Genomic DNA, 17372 nt, shown 5'->3' on the forward strand with positions numbered 1-17372 from the left:
TGCAACAACTTTTTCTTCTGTTTGCCAAAATCCAGAAATAACTCCACGCGAGCAGTCAGACAAGAAATCCCTTCATATTTTTGTTCGTCGTCATCGCACTTTACGAAGAACACATGGTTTTCCTAGATCTCGTTTGCTTGACACTCATTCCCAGGCACACACTAAAACACACAGTAGTTTCCTTGTTTACTAAGAGCAGCCAATAAAGTGTTTTACTGCTGTGTAGTACAGGATAAGAGGCTAATTACCGACTGCAGTGAACTAATGAACGACTAATGTTGGGACGTGGAGGAAGCCCAGAATCTAAACCATCGTACCAGGACCAGATCTAGGCACACCTTCACACCTAAAACTAGAACTAACAGTATCAGTCTGATTAAACCACAATAAACTAATTCATCTACAAATACAAAAAACATGTCCTCATTCACTTTTCTCTGTCATAATAAAGTCACTGATCTAATCATCAGCTGCATGTTCCAGTAACAAAACAACCAAACTGAATGTCAACCGTTCACCAACGAGTTTAACGGAGGAAACTTTAATCTCAAATATCTGAACATGAAGGACAAATGTCTACAACTAAAAACTGAATCACAAACACCTCATACTCAATCAGATAATCAGTGAAATGAAAAGTCCAGGTGTGAACACTGATCTGGTCTCTAGAGTCCAGGTTAAACAGGTCCAGGTGTGAACACTGATCTGGTCTCTAGAGTCCAGGTTAAACAGGTCCAGGTGTGAAAACTGATCTGGTCTCTAGAGTCCAGGTTAAACAGGTCCAGGTGTGAACACTGATCTGGTCTCTAGAGTCCAGGTTAAACAGGTCCAGGTGTGAACACTGATCTGGTCTCTAGAGTCCAGGTTAAACAGGTCCAGGTGTGAACACTGATCTGGTGTCAGTCCACATGTGGAGGTGGTCTGGGACACATGTGACCTCCTTCCTTTGGTAGTGTGAACACACAATGAGTCCTGGGTCACATTAAAGACCACCTACTCAACAGGGCTGATCTGAGGAAGAGGAGTTTAACTCATTCATTCAACCACTAGTAGAAATGATCACATGAATCAGTGATGTCTGTTCATTAGTAATGAGAGCCTTTTAGAAGATTCTGGTCTTGGAGCTGAGAACCAAACTAAACAACAAGCAGCTGTTGATGGTTCTGATCCAGCGGTAGGTAGAGATCCATTAGAGACAGCAGCTGGTACAATATTCTACTGACCACATGATGGCGCTGCTGATTTACAGACACACAAACTGAGATCAGAGCTCAAGTGCTGGCTGGGGACGCATGTGGAGACACATTTATATGAAGACCAGGTGGAGACACAGGGACGTAGAGATGGACAGGTGAGATCAGACTGACCAGGATGAGGTCTGAATGGAGCTGTAGAGTACCTCCTCAGGGTCAAACGTTGGTGAAGGAGCTTCTATGAAAGACTGTGAGGATGCAACAAGGACGACTGAGTGTGAATCCTGCAGCTTCTCACTCTCTATCCCTGACCAGAGTCCTGCACAAGTCCAGTTCAATCAGGAGAGACATTCAGATGATAGATGAATGCAGCCAAACAGACGAAACAGCTGAAGAACAAATCCCAGCCAGTATATGGACCATTAATGTGAGTCAGAACCTGGCAGGCTAACCGTCTGGAGCTCAGTCCAGCTGCAGGTCCAGAGGTGAAGCTACCGGGACCAAACCGGCAACGTCACTACGGTCGATGTTTAGGATCTTCTGAAACTCTTCACGGCTGCTGTCTTTATGAGATGTCAGTGTGGTTGTTGTGGTCCGGGACAATATCTGAGTTCAGACATTTTGGAGCTCGCTTGTGGCGGGACAGAAAGAAGGGTGAAGCTCCTGCAGGTTCTGGAGAAACTGGACAACAGCAACGGATCAGAGACAAGATCATCAAGAAGATCCTCAAAGACAGATACTCAGGGTGGGACCGTTTCAGCTGTTAGCTTTAAGCTAGGCTAACATAGCAGAAGATGCACCCGTTGCCTTTTTGTTATATTAAAACCTTCCATGTAGGCCTGACGTCTGTTGTTGAAAATATGCTTTGCATTCTGGGATGTTAGGCAGTGCTGTTAACAGCTGGTTGGATGCTGGATCGAGGTGTGCAGCCTGCAGCCAACGATCAAGATATTTGATTACACGTGTGCTTTATGGAGACTTACATCAGTGCAAAGTCAAACAAAACAGAGATGTGATGCAGATACCTGAAGGTGAGGTAACTAAGCATCCACCTGGAAGCCTTGTACACGTCTTAACTCTTCTCTCTGCAGCAGGAGCTACTGAACAGAAGGCCACACTTCATCCAGTAGATCATATGTTCTCAACATTTCCTTTCTGAAGGAGAAACAGACTGACCCTGTGTGGCTTTTAACAGCCATGTGCTGCTCCGTCAATCAGGATAAAAGCTTCCTGTGCCCCCCCCCCAGACGAAGGCAAACACCTGCCCATGGCCATTAATAACATGTAGGTCTATCAGCTGGTAACACTCCTCACACACGTGTCTTTAAAAGGTCTCTGTGATCGATTAGAGTCAAAACTGAGCCTCATTACATTTACACACTGGCCACATGGCTGCAGCTGTCTGAGGACGGCTTTAAAGGAGGGAGGAGACAAAGGGAGGAGGAGGAGGAGGAGGAGGAGGAGGAAATGCTTTCTTTGGATTTATCTATCTAACACTCTCTCTCTCTCTTTCTGGTTTTGTAACTCTCTCTCTCTCTCTCTCTCTCGCTCTCTGTGTCGTTTGCCCCCCGGTGGGTAATAAGAGCTAATCCACTTAAGCTGCCTCTCTCTGTTCCTGTCTGTCACCCCAACATCACAAACACACACACATACACACATAAACACAAACACACGGAAACACACACTTCATTCTTCACACCCATCTGCCACTGGGGTGTGTGAGTGGGAGACAAAGAGGGAGACGGAGGGAGGGAGGGAGGGAGGAGGGAATCCCTGCCTCCCTCCTCAGCAGCATCTTATTGTTCCTGATGACAGCAGGGGTGAGACCCTCCTCCCTCACCCTCCTCCCCCCTCCCTCACCCACAAACACACACTCGTCAATAATAGATGTGTAGCTCCTCCTCCCAAGTTTCCTCATCGTGACTCAGGACTGAGGCCTGGCTTAAAGGAACAGGACGTCCCACTGCTTCCTGATCAATGTCAATAAGAAAAGCTCAACACATGTCAACATGTCAGTTACATGTCTCTCAGCTGCAGTGTAGCTTAGCATTAGAGCTTTTATCATATTTCATCATCATGTTGCTGGGTCTTCACAATTAAACCTGAAACACATTGTAATGACGCTGTTCCTTTAACCAATCACATTTCTAGTTGGTATTCTTAGTCCTTCTCTACGGTAGCGTCAGCGTTTTACCGTCCTCTGATTGGACGATCAGAGAGCCGCTCCGTTTTAAGCTAAGCTAGCGGTTCATGTTCATCTGTTGCTACCTGCACAACGCTAACGTTTTGATAGCTACTTGTTGAAGCCACCATGGAGGAAGGAGGAGAGGCTATCCATCTGGTTGCAGATCTTCTTAGAAAGACATTTTCACGGCGGACTTTGAAGGAAAAGCTGGATATTGTGAGGAAAGGCCGCCCAACCCTGGAGCTAGCTAGCCTGACCCAGCCGGGGAAACTTTCAGGTCAGCAACTATGAGCGCTACCCTTGGTTGACAGGCTCTGAGGAGAACTCTGATCTGTATGATGTTGATGGTTTCTATAGCAGTGGATCATAACCATCGTATTAAGACGTGTTTTAATGAGGTTGGAGGTCACTGAAGGTCTAGGTGGAAAGTACACGGCCCCCCACTCATACGTTCATTGAACAGACTGGACAAAGCTGCAGACACATCATACCAGCAGGAGATTATCTCTGCACCTAAGCTCCTTTAAGAAATTAAGTTTTAATAACGTGATATTCCCAGATGGTCCTGCTAATGGTCCTGCAATGACCTGCATGTAGTAAATAACGACGCTAGCTACTTCACAGGAAGTTAAAAGCTCAGCGTGGCGTCTCTGTCCATCTCCATCTCAACATTGGTCAAAGAGGTGGAGCGTGAGTGGAGCTGAGGCTAAAGGCAGCTAGCAACCTGAGAGGACATCTGCCTGTCAATCAAAGAGGCCACGCCCCCTTAATTCTGCTGAATTTTGATCCTTGATTTGATTTACACAGGTGAGTTCTACAAGAAACAGGTCTAGAGACCAAACATGTTTTAGTACCAGGATGTAAACATGGAGGTGGAGCCTCTAGTGGACGGGAGAGGAACTGCAGCTTTTAGCTTCATATTTCAGCTTGGTTTGTGTTTCAGTGGAAACTTCTTGAATTCACATTTAAAATTTAAAACAGATTGACTTCCCACCCCCCAGAGCTCTAAGTCCCTGTGTCTCCACTTGGTCTTAATATAAATGTGTCTCCACATGCGTCCCCAGCCAGCACTTGAGATCTGATCTCAGTTTGTGTGTCTGTAAATCAGCAGCGCCATCATGTGGTCAGTAGAATATTGTAGCAGCTGCTGTCTCTAATGGATCTCTACCTACCGCTGGATCAGAACCATCAACAGCTGCTGGTTGACTTGGAGACATGATCCAGATGTTGGAACAAGATGGAAAGACTCATGTTAAGGAAGAAAGGAAGGAAGGAAAGAAAATAAGGAAGGAAGGAAGGATGGATGGATTAGTTTCTAGTTTAGTTTGGTTCTCAGCTCCAAGGCCAGAAAAGGACACAGATCAGCCCTGTTGAGTAGGTGGTCTTTAATGTGACCCAGGACTCATTGTGTGTTCACACTACCAAAGGAAGGAGGTCACATGTGTCCCAGACCACCTCCACATGTGGACTGAGACCAGATCAGTGTTCACACCTGGACCTGTTTAACCTGGACTCTAGAAACCAGATCAGTGTTCACACCTGGACCTGTTTAACCTGGACTCTAGAAACCAGATCAGTGTTCACACCTGGACCTGTTTAACCTGGACTCTAGAGACCAGATCAGTGTTCACACCTGGACCTGTTTAACCTGGACTCTAGAGACCAGATCCATGTTCACACCTGGACTCCTGTTTAACCTGGACTCTAGAGACCAGATCAGTGTTCACACCTGGACCTGTTTAACCTGGACTCTAGAGACCAGATACATGTTCACACCTGGACTCCTGTTTAACCTGGACACCAGAGACCAGCTCGTCCATCACTGATGTTAAAGGTCTCATTTATGATCACTTTCATTAAACTGACTCTGATCCATTTAACACTTCTGCTGAAGTTCAGCTGCATGAATGGATGAATGTTCAGTGATAGCGGTGAAGCCTGCTAATATGTAACCATGACAACATAGATTCAAAGCCTCGATGTTCCAGGACTAGCTTGAGTCCAGGTAGCGTTGGTGATCTCATTAGGCTCCGTTCAAACAGCAGCTTCTCGTCATTAGCTGTAATCCTCCTGCATCAAACACCTCCAACCAAAGAGACGCTGTCCTCTCTGTGTCTGACTGCAGGTTAATCTGCCTCTAAGCCTGGAGGACGAGCTCTGGATGACTGGATTACAGCTCATCCGTCCACACCCTGTCCACTGTCCATTGATCCTGACTGTAACTGATCCACTTCATTCATCACCATCACAGTCCACAAACTTTCTAAATGTACTTCTTCATGTGTTCAGGTGGACCAGTCAGTGCCTCCATTTACATGGTCAACATTTCTACCAGGGATGTCTCCATAGGGACCGGGAACATCCAGGAATTTTTAAAATGATCAGCATCTCGTTTCAGCCGAGTTTGAGCTTTAGTAGTTATTTATTTTAGGTCTGACATAAACGAAAACCATGTCACTGTAGAAGCAAAACTTCTGCTTCTTCCCTGTTTTAGTGACGGTTGGCTGATGTCAAAACTGCCAAAAACAAAAGAAGAAGAAGAAGAAGAAGAGGAAGGAGGAGGAGGAGGAGAAAGAGAAGTTGGAGAAGTAGAAGAAAGAGGAGAATAGGAAGCATTATTTTGTTTAGGTGGTGGTTGGCTGTAGATAAAGCTTCCAAGAAAAGGCAGAAGAAGAAGAAGAAGAAGACTTTTAGTGTCAGTTGACGAGCATCAAAGCTGAAGAAGAACCAGAACCCAGATAGATTAACTTTGACAGAAAGATTTACATCAAAAACATCAGTCACTGTAGAACTTGATTGATAAAGAGGTTTCTGTTGCTGTGCAGAAACAAATCTGCTGAAAATAGAAGAGAAGAAGAAGAAAGAAAGGAAATAAGAAAAAATGTGAAGAAGGATGAGGATGAGGAGGAGACTCCTCGCCTGACCTTTATTTATCAGTAGATGATTAGTAAATGTTACCATGGTTACCACCAGAACCTCCACCCCTGAATCAGTCTGGTTCTGGTTCTGATTATTGATTCAGAACTAGAGTCCATGGAGACACAGCAGCTGTTGCCTAGCTACAGATTTACTGCCTTTAACAGATTAACCAAGCTCATTCATTTCATTCATTCATGTTTCTGCCATTCTGAATACAACCTCCACAGAGAATCCATCCATCCAAGATGTCTAGTGTACGGACGCAACGTTTAATTAGACGGTGACAATCACATCCTGGTCACATCCTGACCCGTCTGACTCCATCGTCTTCCAGGAGCCGCAAACTTCACCGAGAGCAGCTTTTCTCTCCGTCCCTACAAAAACGTTTCCATGGCTACAGACGTTACTCGTGGCTTTCGGCAGATTAGCTGAGAAAATGAACTCTAATTACGTTGGCCGAGCATGCGACGGGCTGCAGCTTTTAAAGCCTCACACACAGGAACAGGCCGAAGCCGTGATGCTCAAGGTCGATTTAATCTCCCTGCATTCCTGTGAGGAGCTGCTGCCCTTCACCTGTCTCCAGCGTCAGACCGACTTCACCTTCTCACCGTTAATAAAATAAGAATTTACAACCCTCCTGGTCGCCTAGCAACAGCAGCAGCTCCTGACAGACAGCTGGCGTCAGCTGTCTGATAAAGACTCAGACAGACGCTCTGATTGCATGTGTGTGTAGGTATGAATGTGTGTGTGCTACTTCCTGTTTCCGTCTGATAAGTCAGGATCCTATTTATAACCGGCTGATTAGCATAACACCGAGCCGCCGTCATCTTCCTGTGAGAGGCGGCGTGTTCTGCACTGATTCTGGATGTTTTTCATTCCTCTGGGTAAAAGTTACAGCGGTCCGTTTGTTTTACGTTTAAAATCCAAAGCTGTGAAACTTTCTAATGACACGTCCAAACAGAGTTTCAGCCTCATGTAGTGAGACGTAGAAATGAAATGAAACCTCGACATGGTGAGGTCTGAATCCGACGTCGCATCAAGTTTCTCTTTTTACCAAATGTGTTCAGATATGTTCAAATGACTCATGTTAAGGAGCTCAAGCTGCTCTAGCGTCACTAATAGAGACTCAATAGATGAGTGGGTGAATGAAATAAAGCAGAATGATCAGGAGGATCACAACATGACAATCCAGACTCATGGTTCTGGGTCAGATCGGTCTCTGTGACCTACGACCTGACGTCCTGACGCCTCCTCCTACAACATCTACTCACAGTTCATCAGACGAGCATAAACCGAGCTGACAGCAGATACTGTGGAAGACGTGATCAATCAACGGGACATTTAAAGGACATTATAGGAGGAAGAAACTGATGAGGAGGAGGAGGAGTCAAAGAGGCGTTCAAGAAAAAGAAGAAAATGATGATGAAGAAGAAGTTTTGGATGAACAAGAACACAATGAAGAGGAAAAGAAGAAGAAGACAAACAAGAAAAAGATTGTGATGATGAAGAAGACGATGAAGGAGAAGTAGACAATGAAGAAGAAGAAAAAGAAGAAGAGGAAGAAGAAGAAGAAGCAGAAGAAGACAATCAATAAGAAGACAAAAAAGATGGAAAAAGAAAGTAAAAGACGACAAAGTAGAAGAAGAAGATGATGAAGAAGAAGACAATGAAGACGGAGAAGATGATGATCAGGATGAAGAAGAAGATGAAGACAAGGAATAAGAAGACAAAAAAGTAAAAGACGACAAAGTACAGGAAGAAGACAATGAAGGAGAAGTAGTAGAAGAAGAAGAAGAAGACAATGATGAAGAAATTGAAGAAACTCAACCAGAGTTTTAACAGAGATCCATCAGACGAGCATAAACCGAGCTGACAGCAGATACTGTGGAGGACGTGATCCATGAACTGGACATTTAAAGGACATTATAGTAGGAAGAGACTGATGAGGAGGAGGAGGAGTCAAAGAGGCGTTCATGTGCCCTCAGACACAGAGGAGCATTTTAATGAGAGCTGGTAGATGTAGTTGAAGTTCTTTGTGCATCATCGTCTCAGACGAATGAGTCATCTTCCTCAAACATCAGCGAACAAAAGACTCCAAGACTAAAATAAATCACTCTTTGTTCTCTTAGTTATGGTACAGATGTCCTGACAGCTTCATCAAGCTCTGCTGCTGCTCTGCAACAAGAACAAAATGATTCTCATAGAGGAACTCCACACCTTCATCACGCCACAAGTTGTTTTTACATAAATGTTAACTGAGTTTAGCCGTGAACCAACGAGTCGTAAGCTACGACGTTAGAGACGCTTTTATCAACTCTAGGAGAAGACAAGGAAGACAAGGACAGACTTTAGGAAGCTACAGGAGACCAACTCTAGGAGAAGACAAGGAAGACAAGGACAGACTTTAGGAAGACACAGGAGACCAACTCTAGGAGAAGACAAGGAAGACAAGGACAGACTTTAGGAAGCTACAGGAGACCAACTCTAGGAGAAGACAAGGAAGACAAGGACAGACTTTAGGAAGACACAGGAGACCAACTCTAGGAGAAGACAAGGAAGACAAGGACAGACTTTAGGAAGCTACAGGAGACCAACTCTAGGAGAAGACAAGGAAGACAAGGACAGACTTTAGGAAGACACAGGAGACCAACTCTAGGAGAAGACAAGGAAGACAAGGACAGACTTTAGGAAGCTACAGGAGACCAACTCTAGGACATTTAGGATCAGATCCGGGTTAAAACTTGATCAGGACTGTTTCCTTCCTGTCTCGGGGTCATGGAGGTCTTCAGGTCCTGGAGGGACAGCAGACTGCAGCCAATCACCTTCTCAGCTGCAGTCCATCTTTGCGTTTGGCAGCAGCAGCAGAGCACCAGATGGTGACGGAGGAGGAGGAGGATGAAGAAGATGACCATCAGTGTCTTCTTCATCCTCAGCTTTAGCTGTCAGAGACGTTCAGCTCCACACTGTCCTGTCCACTAATGAATCTACAAGCTTCTTCACTATTTTAAAACAACACGTAGTCATACTCTGCTTCACTTCCTCATCACTGATCTGTAGCAGGAAGCACAGAACACGATTCATTTAAGTTTTTAGGGTTTCATTTAACAGACTCCTCCTTTTAAATATTTTGGTCTTTGTAGGTTTTATATTTCTTTTATTTATTCAGGGTTATTGGAAAGATTTTTCTTCTGTTCACATCACACTAAACATCTTGAATCTTGATCGATTGTTTAAATAAAAACCATTTCCTGCATCTTCTGGTTAGAAATCTTAGTGGACGTGTGATGGAGAACCAGAACACGACAGAAGCTCCAACTCTGATCGGATTTAAAAAGACACATGAAAGATGAGAAACTAGACTGAAACGTCTCTAAATGAATCGATGCATCCTAGAACCAGAGCCATCCTCCACCACCTCCACAGCTCATGGGACGGCTGGAGGTCGCTGCTGATCTCCTCCACCCATTCCATCCTGATTCATTCTGAGATATTTTAGTGGAAACAAATAGTTTTTCTTTTCTGTCGTCTTTTTAAATCCGATCAGCGTTCGGCCCCGACGGCGCTCTCAGACCTGGAGCTTCTGTTCCTCCCTCAGGTTTCTAACCAGAGGAGGCAGGAGGTGAATATGAAGATCCAGTGTTTCTCTGAGCTGGACTAGAGGAGGAGGAGACCAGTGATGGAGGTGAAGACCAACACCTGAACATCTAAACATTTAAAGCCGTCCTGGTTAAATCCTTTTGACAGACAGAAGACTAAACTTCACTGTAACTGCTGGATAACTACAGGAATTCTCTCAGCCTCTGTAAACACTACACTACCCATGATCCTCGGGACGGAAGCTCATTTCAAACCACACAGGACATGTTTTAATTATCTTAGACATTCTAGACAGTATTAATATATCTAGTGTAGTTTATATACTCGTATACTGTCTTTAAACAGATATTTATACATTTTATAGTACCACCATGTACTGCTTCATACTATCTATCCATCTATCTGTCAGACTCCAGAGTTTCTGCAGCGTTTCTGGACGTCGCTGCTCCACCTCTGTCCAGATTTTCTCCGGATATGATGGAGACCTGAAGCCTGGATCTCCCCCCTCAAACCTGGATCTCCCCCCTCAAACCTGGATCTCCCCCTCCGTCCCACTCGGGGTCTCCCAGAGAAAGGGTGCGTTTGATTTACTGAAGTGTCTCTGCAGGATTGACGGAGTCAGGGTGTGTCTACTGGCGTAAACATGTGTCCCAGACTGATCCACAGCTGCTCCAGGTTTGTACCGTCGGTTATCTTCAGAGAAGACACCGTACGGTCTGTGACTGGTCCACGAGAACCGTTCAACCTCAGAACAATCCAGCACATCATCAGACACCAGGTCCAGTTAGTGCTCCATCACTGAAATCTACCAAAAACCTGAGGTTCTCCTCTCAGCTCAAGAAGAACAAACATCAGTTTGGACGAGAGATGGAATATTAACGAGCTGACTCTGACCGATTAATGAATTAATTAATGGATTGACTGATTGATTGAAGACACCAAACCTCCACCATCACATCTGAACACCAGGACCAACCAGACATGTTGTGTTTTGTCTTTTTGTACCTGAATGCATCAGTACAACACACACACACACACACTCTCATTAACACACTCTCTCTGCCTCTCTCTGTCCTCCATGTCTCTCTCTGTCCTCCATGTCTCTCTCTGTCCTCCATGTCTCCTCCTCCTCCAGCGTGCAGGACAGATTTCCAGCTGCTGGTTTGATTTGATTCCTTTTGTGGAGACGATGAGCATCAACACACACACACTAATGCACGCACACACACACACACACACACACACACACACACACACACACACACACAGCCTTTGTGGCTCTTCCTACCGGGCTTGTAGAAGGCATCAGTGTCGGGGTCGCTCGGCGCCTCCTCGGCCGCCTCTGCGGGGTTCATACCGGAATCCGGTTCAATAAAATCCAGCGACAGACAAAGACCGACAGAGAAGCCTCGGTGCTTTTATTCCTCACATGTCTCCCGCTTCCCTCGCTCTGCCTCCATCACCCTCACCCCTCTCTCTCTCTCTCTCTCTCGTTCTTTCTTTCTTTCTTCCTTCTTTCTGTCGTCCGTCTCTTTGCTGTTTCAGGGCTGGCTTCGTTTCTCTCTATTGTTCCCGGTCCAACCTCCTCTCTGCTGTCCGCCAGGGTCTCTCTACCTCCCTCCCTCTCCCGTACCTCCCCTCCCTCCCTTTCCCCTCCCTCTCTCTCTCTCTCTCTCTCTCTCTCTCTCTCTACCAATTCATTTCATTGACCTTTATCAGCTTCTTCTTGTTCTGAAGCTAAAATCAAACAAAGACTCATTTAACACATCAACGTTCATTTATCTAGTTTTTACTTTATTTATTTATTATTATTGTTTTATTTATAATTATTTATATTTATCATTATATTCAGTTAATTCTGTATTCTTTATTTATTGTTTAGTTTATTAATTATCTTTTTAATGATAAATTTCGTTTTATTCATTATGTATTATTTTATTTATTTATTTCTCGTTGTATTTCTGTATCATTTATAGTTTCTCTCTCCAGCTGACTGAAGCAGGACATCAGAGCATAAAGCTCCTGATCAGGTCTCACCAGGTTTCCTCCAGGAGTCACTGAGCTGAACGCTGAGGAAGAAAGTCTGAAACAGAGAGAAGAAGAAGAAGAACGAGGAGACAGTGAAGCTGTGAGACATGAAGAAGAGGAACGGCTCCAAAGTCCAGGTTTGATCTTCATCCGCATGAAGCAGGAAGAAGCTGCTCCTCATCCTCTCTGTGTCTGTCTGTGTGCTGCTGCCACCTAGTGGATGGAGCTGCTCATAACATCATGTCCTTAGTTTCTCTCAGCTTGTCTCTGAGCTGCTGATGCCTTGTTTTATTCGTGTGCAGATGTGACTGCCTCCAGGTAATTTAGTTTTATTTCTATAGCATCAATAACAACACAAACTGTCTCAAGACTCTTTACGACATCTGGTCTGAAACCTCCAGAGCAGCATGAAGGCGACGGTGGCAAGGCCGGTCTGGTACAGACAGATGTGGAGACCAGAGATCTGAACATCTGCAGCCGTTTCTATAGCAACATGTGGTTCATGCTGCAGAAAACCAGAGCAGTACCCAACATGACCAACAGAGGGAGACTCACCTGTGTTTCCAGGTGTTCAGCGCTATGATGTGATTATAATGAAGAATCACCACAAACAGGTTTGAACATAAACCAGAAACTATTTAGAGTCAGGGATGATTTCAGCTGAATGATGTTGTTCAACTACTGCAGTGATTCATGTGACAGCAGGAAGAGAAACCACATGATGACTTCAAGAAAACGAAGGTCAGAACATTTCCAGAAAGCCCCAGGAAAGGAAAGTAGATTAGAAACCAACGAGATCAGAGCCCAGAATTGATCTCAACATGAACTGTTGGAGGACACTGAAGGAATCAAACATCTGGAGGAAGGGACACTAGACCAGAGGAACCACAGGAGCTCAGTGGGTCCATCATCAGTGCTTCAGCTCCACCTCCAGGTTTCTCCTCGTCATAGAAACAGGAAGTGATCCAGTCAGACGTCAAACTGGTTCCCTGGTCTCAGTGAGGATTTGAGCTTCCAGCTTCAGCTGACAGAAACAGTCTGAGTGTGTGATCATCCTGTTAGAGTTTGTTGAAGTCAGTGTGAAGCTGTGCTCAAACACACCTGCATTAAAGTGGTTTAGGTGAGAAACCAGACTGCAGTTCTCTCCATCACCACCAGAGGTCTCCAAACAGCAGCAACCAGCAGACACACACACACACACACTGAGTGTTGTCTCATGAAGTGAAAGTGGACACATCACAGTCTGCAGAGTGGAACTGATCATCTTGTTCAAACTGAACTGACTTTATTTGTGAAAAGAGGAGATTAAGAGATTCCCAGAGTGGATGATAAACAGCACCGTCTGGTGGCCTCTAGAGGAACTGCAGGAGTAGACAGTTTATTATTTTAAAGGCAATAAAGTTCACTGTCTTTGAAAAAGGTGGGACGTTCCACTGTCGGTGGTTAATTCACTGTCTCTACAAACAGTGCAGGACAGTCCAGTCTCTGTGGTTAGTTCGCGTTCTGTAAAAGCAGTGGGACTTTCCAGTGGACAGTTCACTGACTGTGGAGACAGCAGGACAGTCCAGTGTGTGGTTAGTTCACTGTCTGCGTAGACAGAGTGTGTGGTTAGTTCAATTCAATTTTATTTATATAGCGTCAATCACAATACAAATCGTCTCAAGACGCTTTACAAAAACCCGGCCTGAAACCCCCAGAGCAGCCTGAAGGCAACGGTGGCAGGAAAAACTCCCTTTTAACAGGAAGAAACCTTGAGCAGAACCAGAACCAGAACCAGAACCCAGCTCATATGGAGGAATCATCTGCCTAAGGCCAGCCGGGTAGAGACAGAAGAAAGAGAGAAGAGAACAGCAAAGAGAGAAGAGAAGAGAACAGCAAGATAAACATACATCTGTCATAGATACACATATCTGACTAAAGTGTACATGTGGAATCTTATGATACAAACTGATGATGTTACATGACAGTTTGAAAATGTAAGAGGAATCATAGGCAGGTTGGAGAATTGTTCATTCAGGTAGGAGTGGATAACTGCAGGATTCCATGAAGACTGGGCAGGCTGATGAGACCACGACAACAGATGTAGTATGGAGCTCTACAGGAAACGCACAACTCCAGGCCAGAGATACTCACATGAAGAGGGAGGAGGGGGGGGGGACACACAGCAGTAAACATTCTACATAGTAATAGCACAGAATTGCATGACTAGTAGTAGATAGGAAATTAGAGGGCAAGAGCTCTGTGCCAGAGAAAAGAAAGTGGAGGATGCGAGAGAGGAGAGAGAAGAAAGAAGGAGGACATGTGTTTGGTGCATCGTCCCCCAGCAGCCTAGGCCTATAGCAGCATAACTAAGGGATGGTTTAGTCCAGCCCTAACTATAAGCCTGATCAAAAAGGAAAGTCTTAAGCCTGACCTTAAAAATAGAGAGAGTGTCTGCCTCCCGAACCCAAACTGGGAGCTGGTTCCACAGGAGAGGAGCCTGATAGCTGAAAGCTCTACCTCCCATTCTACTTTTTGAAATTCTAGGAACCACAAGTAGGCCTGCACTTTCAGACCAAGTGATCTGTTGGGATGATATGGTACAATAAGGTCTTTAAGATACAATGGAGCTTGGCCTTTAAGGGCCTTGTATGTAAGGAGGAGGATTTTAAATTCTATTCTAGACTTTAAAGGGAGCCAGTGAAGAGAAGCTAAAACTGGAGTAATATGATCTCTCTGGTTAATTCCTGTCAATGCTCTTGCTGCGGCATTTTGAATCAACTGGAGGCTTTTTAAAGAGCTATTTGGACAGCCAGACAGTAATGAATTACAGTAATCCAGTCTGGACGACACAAATGCATGAACTAGTTTTTCAGCATCACTCTGAGACAGGATGTTCCTAATTTTGACGATATTACGCAGGTGAAAGAAGGCAGTCCTGGTCACTTGCTTTATGTGACATTTAAAGGACATATCCTCATCAAATATAACACCAAGGTTTTTTACAGTAGTACTGGAGGCCAAGGTAATGCCATCCAAAGACACCACGTGATTAGATAATGAATCTCTGAGATGCTTAGGACCGAATACAATAACTTCTGTTTTGTCTGAGTTTAAGAGTAGGAAATTACAGGTCATCCAAGCCTTTATGTCTTTAAGGCATGCTTGGAGTTTAACCAACTGATTAGTTTCATCTGGTTTCATAGATAAATATAGCTGGGTGTCGTCTGCATATCAATGAAAGTTTATTCCATGTTTTCTAATAATCTTGCCTAATGGCAACATGTATAACGTGAAGAGTATTGGTCCTAGCACAGAACCCTGAGGAACTCCATAACTTACTTTTGTATAAGTAGAGGAATCATTGTTGACATGAACAAACTGGAATCTGTCAGATAGATAGGATTCAAACCAGCCTAATGCAGTTCCTTTAATCTTGACCTCACTTTCAAGTCTCTGTAGTAAAATATTATGATCAATAGTGTCAAATGCAGCACTAAGATCTAGCAGAACAAGTATAGAGACAAGTCCACTGTCTGAAGCCATGAGGAGATCATTGGTAACTTTAACCAGAGCTGTTTCTGTACTATGATGAACTCTAAAACCTGACTGAAACTCTTCAAACAGACCATTCCTGTTTAAGTGGTCACACAACTGATTAGCAACAACTTTTTCTAGAATTTTGGAAATAAAAGGAAGGTTGGAGATTGGTCTATAGTTGGCTAAAAAAATCTTCTTTGAGCAATTTAGTGGGGATTGGATCTAGAAGACAGGTTGATGGTTTAGATGCTGTAATTGTTGAAGAGAGCTCAAGAAGATCTACTGGGGAGAAGGATTCCAGATATTGATAAGGTCTTACAAAAGTTTCTAATGTCGCTGTACTTACATATTTGACAGCTGTTAGTTCACTGTGGTAAAGAGATTCCCAGAGTGGATGAGGAAACGGCACTGTCTTGGTTGTCAGTTCACTGTCTCGAAACAAAGGTTGGACATCCCAGTCTCTGTGGAAAATTCACTGTTTCTAATAAATGTGGGATGTCCCAGTCTCTGTGATTAGTTCACTGTCTCTAAAATCGGTGGGAAATTCCAGTGTCTGTGGTTAGTTCACTGTCTGTAACAGAGATTCCCAGAGTGGATGATAAACAGCACCATCTGGTGGCCTCTAGAGGAACTGCAGCTGACCTCATCAACATCTCTATGAGAGTCCATTCAGAGAATCAGTGGGAAGCTTCCAGTAAATAGACGGATCCAATGACTCTAAAATAAGGTGGCATGTTCCAGTGTAGGTGGTTAGTTCATGGTCTGTAAAAGCAGTGGGACATTCCAGTGTGTTTTGTTCTTCATTTTTAAAAGAGGAATTGATTCAGAGTTATCTCAGTTGTTCTCATGAATATATTCCAGCATCCAGCATATACACTGTAGTGTTCTTCTTCAGCCTCAGACTTGGAGGTGCTGATCCTCATCCCAGCCGCTTCACACTCGGCTGCGAATCGCCCCAGCAAGAGCTGGAGGTTGTTGTTCGATGAAGCTAAGAGGACCACGTCTTCTGCAAAAAGCAGAGACGAGATCCTCCAATCACCAAACTCGATACCATCCCAACCCGGCTGCGCCTAGAAATTCTGTCCATAAAGATTATGAACAGAACCGGTGACAAAGGGAAGCCCTGGCGGAGTCCAACCCTCACTGGGAACAGGTCTGACTTACTACCGGCCACATGGATCAAACACGCACTCCTTTGGTGCAGGGACTGAATGTTGCAATGTTGTACAGACGTGTCAGCCAGGACAGCCCTACAACATCCAGAGCCTTGAGATACCCAGGGTGGATCTCATCCGCTCCCGGAGCTCCGCCGCCGCGGAATTGTTTCACTACCTCGGCGACTTCTGCCCCAGAGATTGGATGGAACCGCCTGGCCATCTGGTACCGGTCAAGTGCTACAGGAGACCCACATACCAGCCATGCCCTGTAGGCCTCCTTCTTCAGCCTGACGGCTCCACTCACCTCTGGTGTCCACCAGCGGGTTCGGGGGTTACCGCCGCGACCAGGATCAGCGACCTTGTGGCCGCAACTTGATACAGCCGCCTCCACAATGGCGGAGCAGAACATGGCCCATTTGGACTCAGTGTCCCCCACCACCCTCAGGATGCGGCTGAGGCTCTGCCAAAGTGGGAGTTGAAGACCATCTTGACAGGTTCTTCCACCAGGCGTTCCCAGCAGACCCTCACTACTTGTTTGGGCCTACCAGGTCTGTGTGGCATCTTCCCCTGCCATTTGATCCAACTCACCACCAGGTGATGATCAGTTGACAGCTCTGCTCCTCTCTTTACCCGGGTGTCCAGAACATACGGTCGCAGGTCAGATGATATGACTACAAAGTCAATCATCGACCTACGACCTAGGCCGTCATGATGCCAAGAGCACAGATGAACAAACTTATGTTCGAACATGGTGTTAGTTATGGACAAACTGTG

At 45.0% G+C, this 17372-nt stretch overlaps 2 protein-coding genes across 3 annotated transcripts in view; one reads left to right on the forward strand and one right to left on the reverse strand.

Moving 5' to 3' along the window:
* Positions 1-11270, reverse strand: part of LOC311488458 (kalirin-like) — an 87540-nt gene extending 76270 nt beyond the window's left edge. For both annotated transcript variants that reach the window (XM_084545179.1, XM_084545178.1), the window contains exon 1: positions 11183-11270. In XM_084545179.1, coding sequence (XP_084401305.1) covers positions 11183-11249 — 67 coding nt within the window. In that variant the 5' untranslated portion in view covers positions 11250-11270. The remainder of the gene's footprint in view (positions 1-11182) is intronic.
* Positions 1-17372, forward strand: part of LOC311488731 (uncharacterized protein) — a gene marked incomplete at its 3' end in the record, with an annotated part of 331706 nt that overhangs the window by 270652 nt on the left and 43682 nt on the right. The window lies entirely within an intron of this gene.

The sequence above is a fragment of the Chelon labrosus genome (genome assembly GCF_963514085.1).
Source record: "Chelon labrosus genome assembly, chromosome: 5".
Classification (NCBI taxonomy): domain Eukaryota; kingdom Metazoa; phylum Chordata; class Actinopteri; order Mugiliformes; family Mugilidae; genus Chelon; species Chelon labrosus.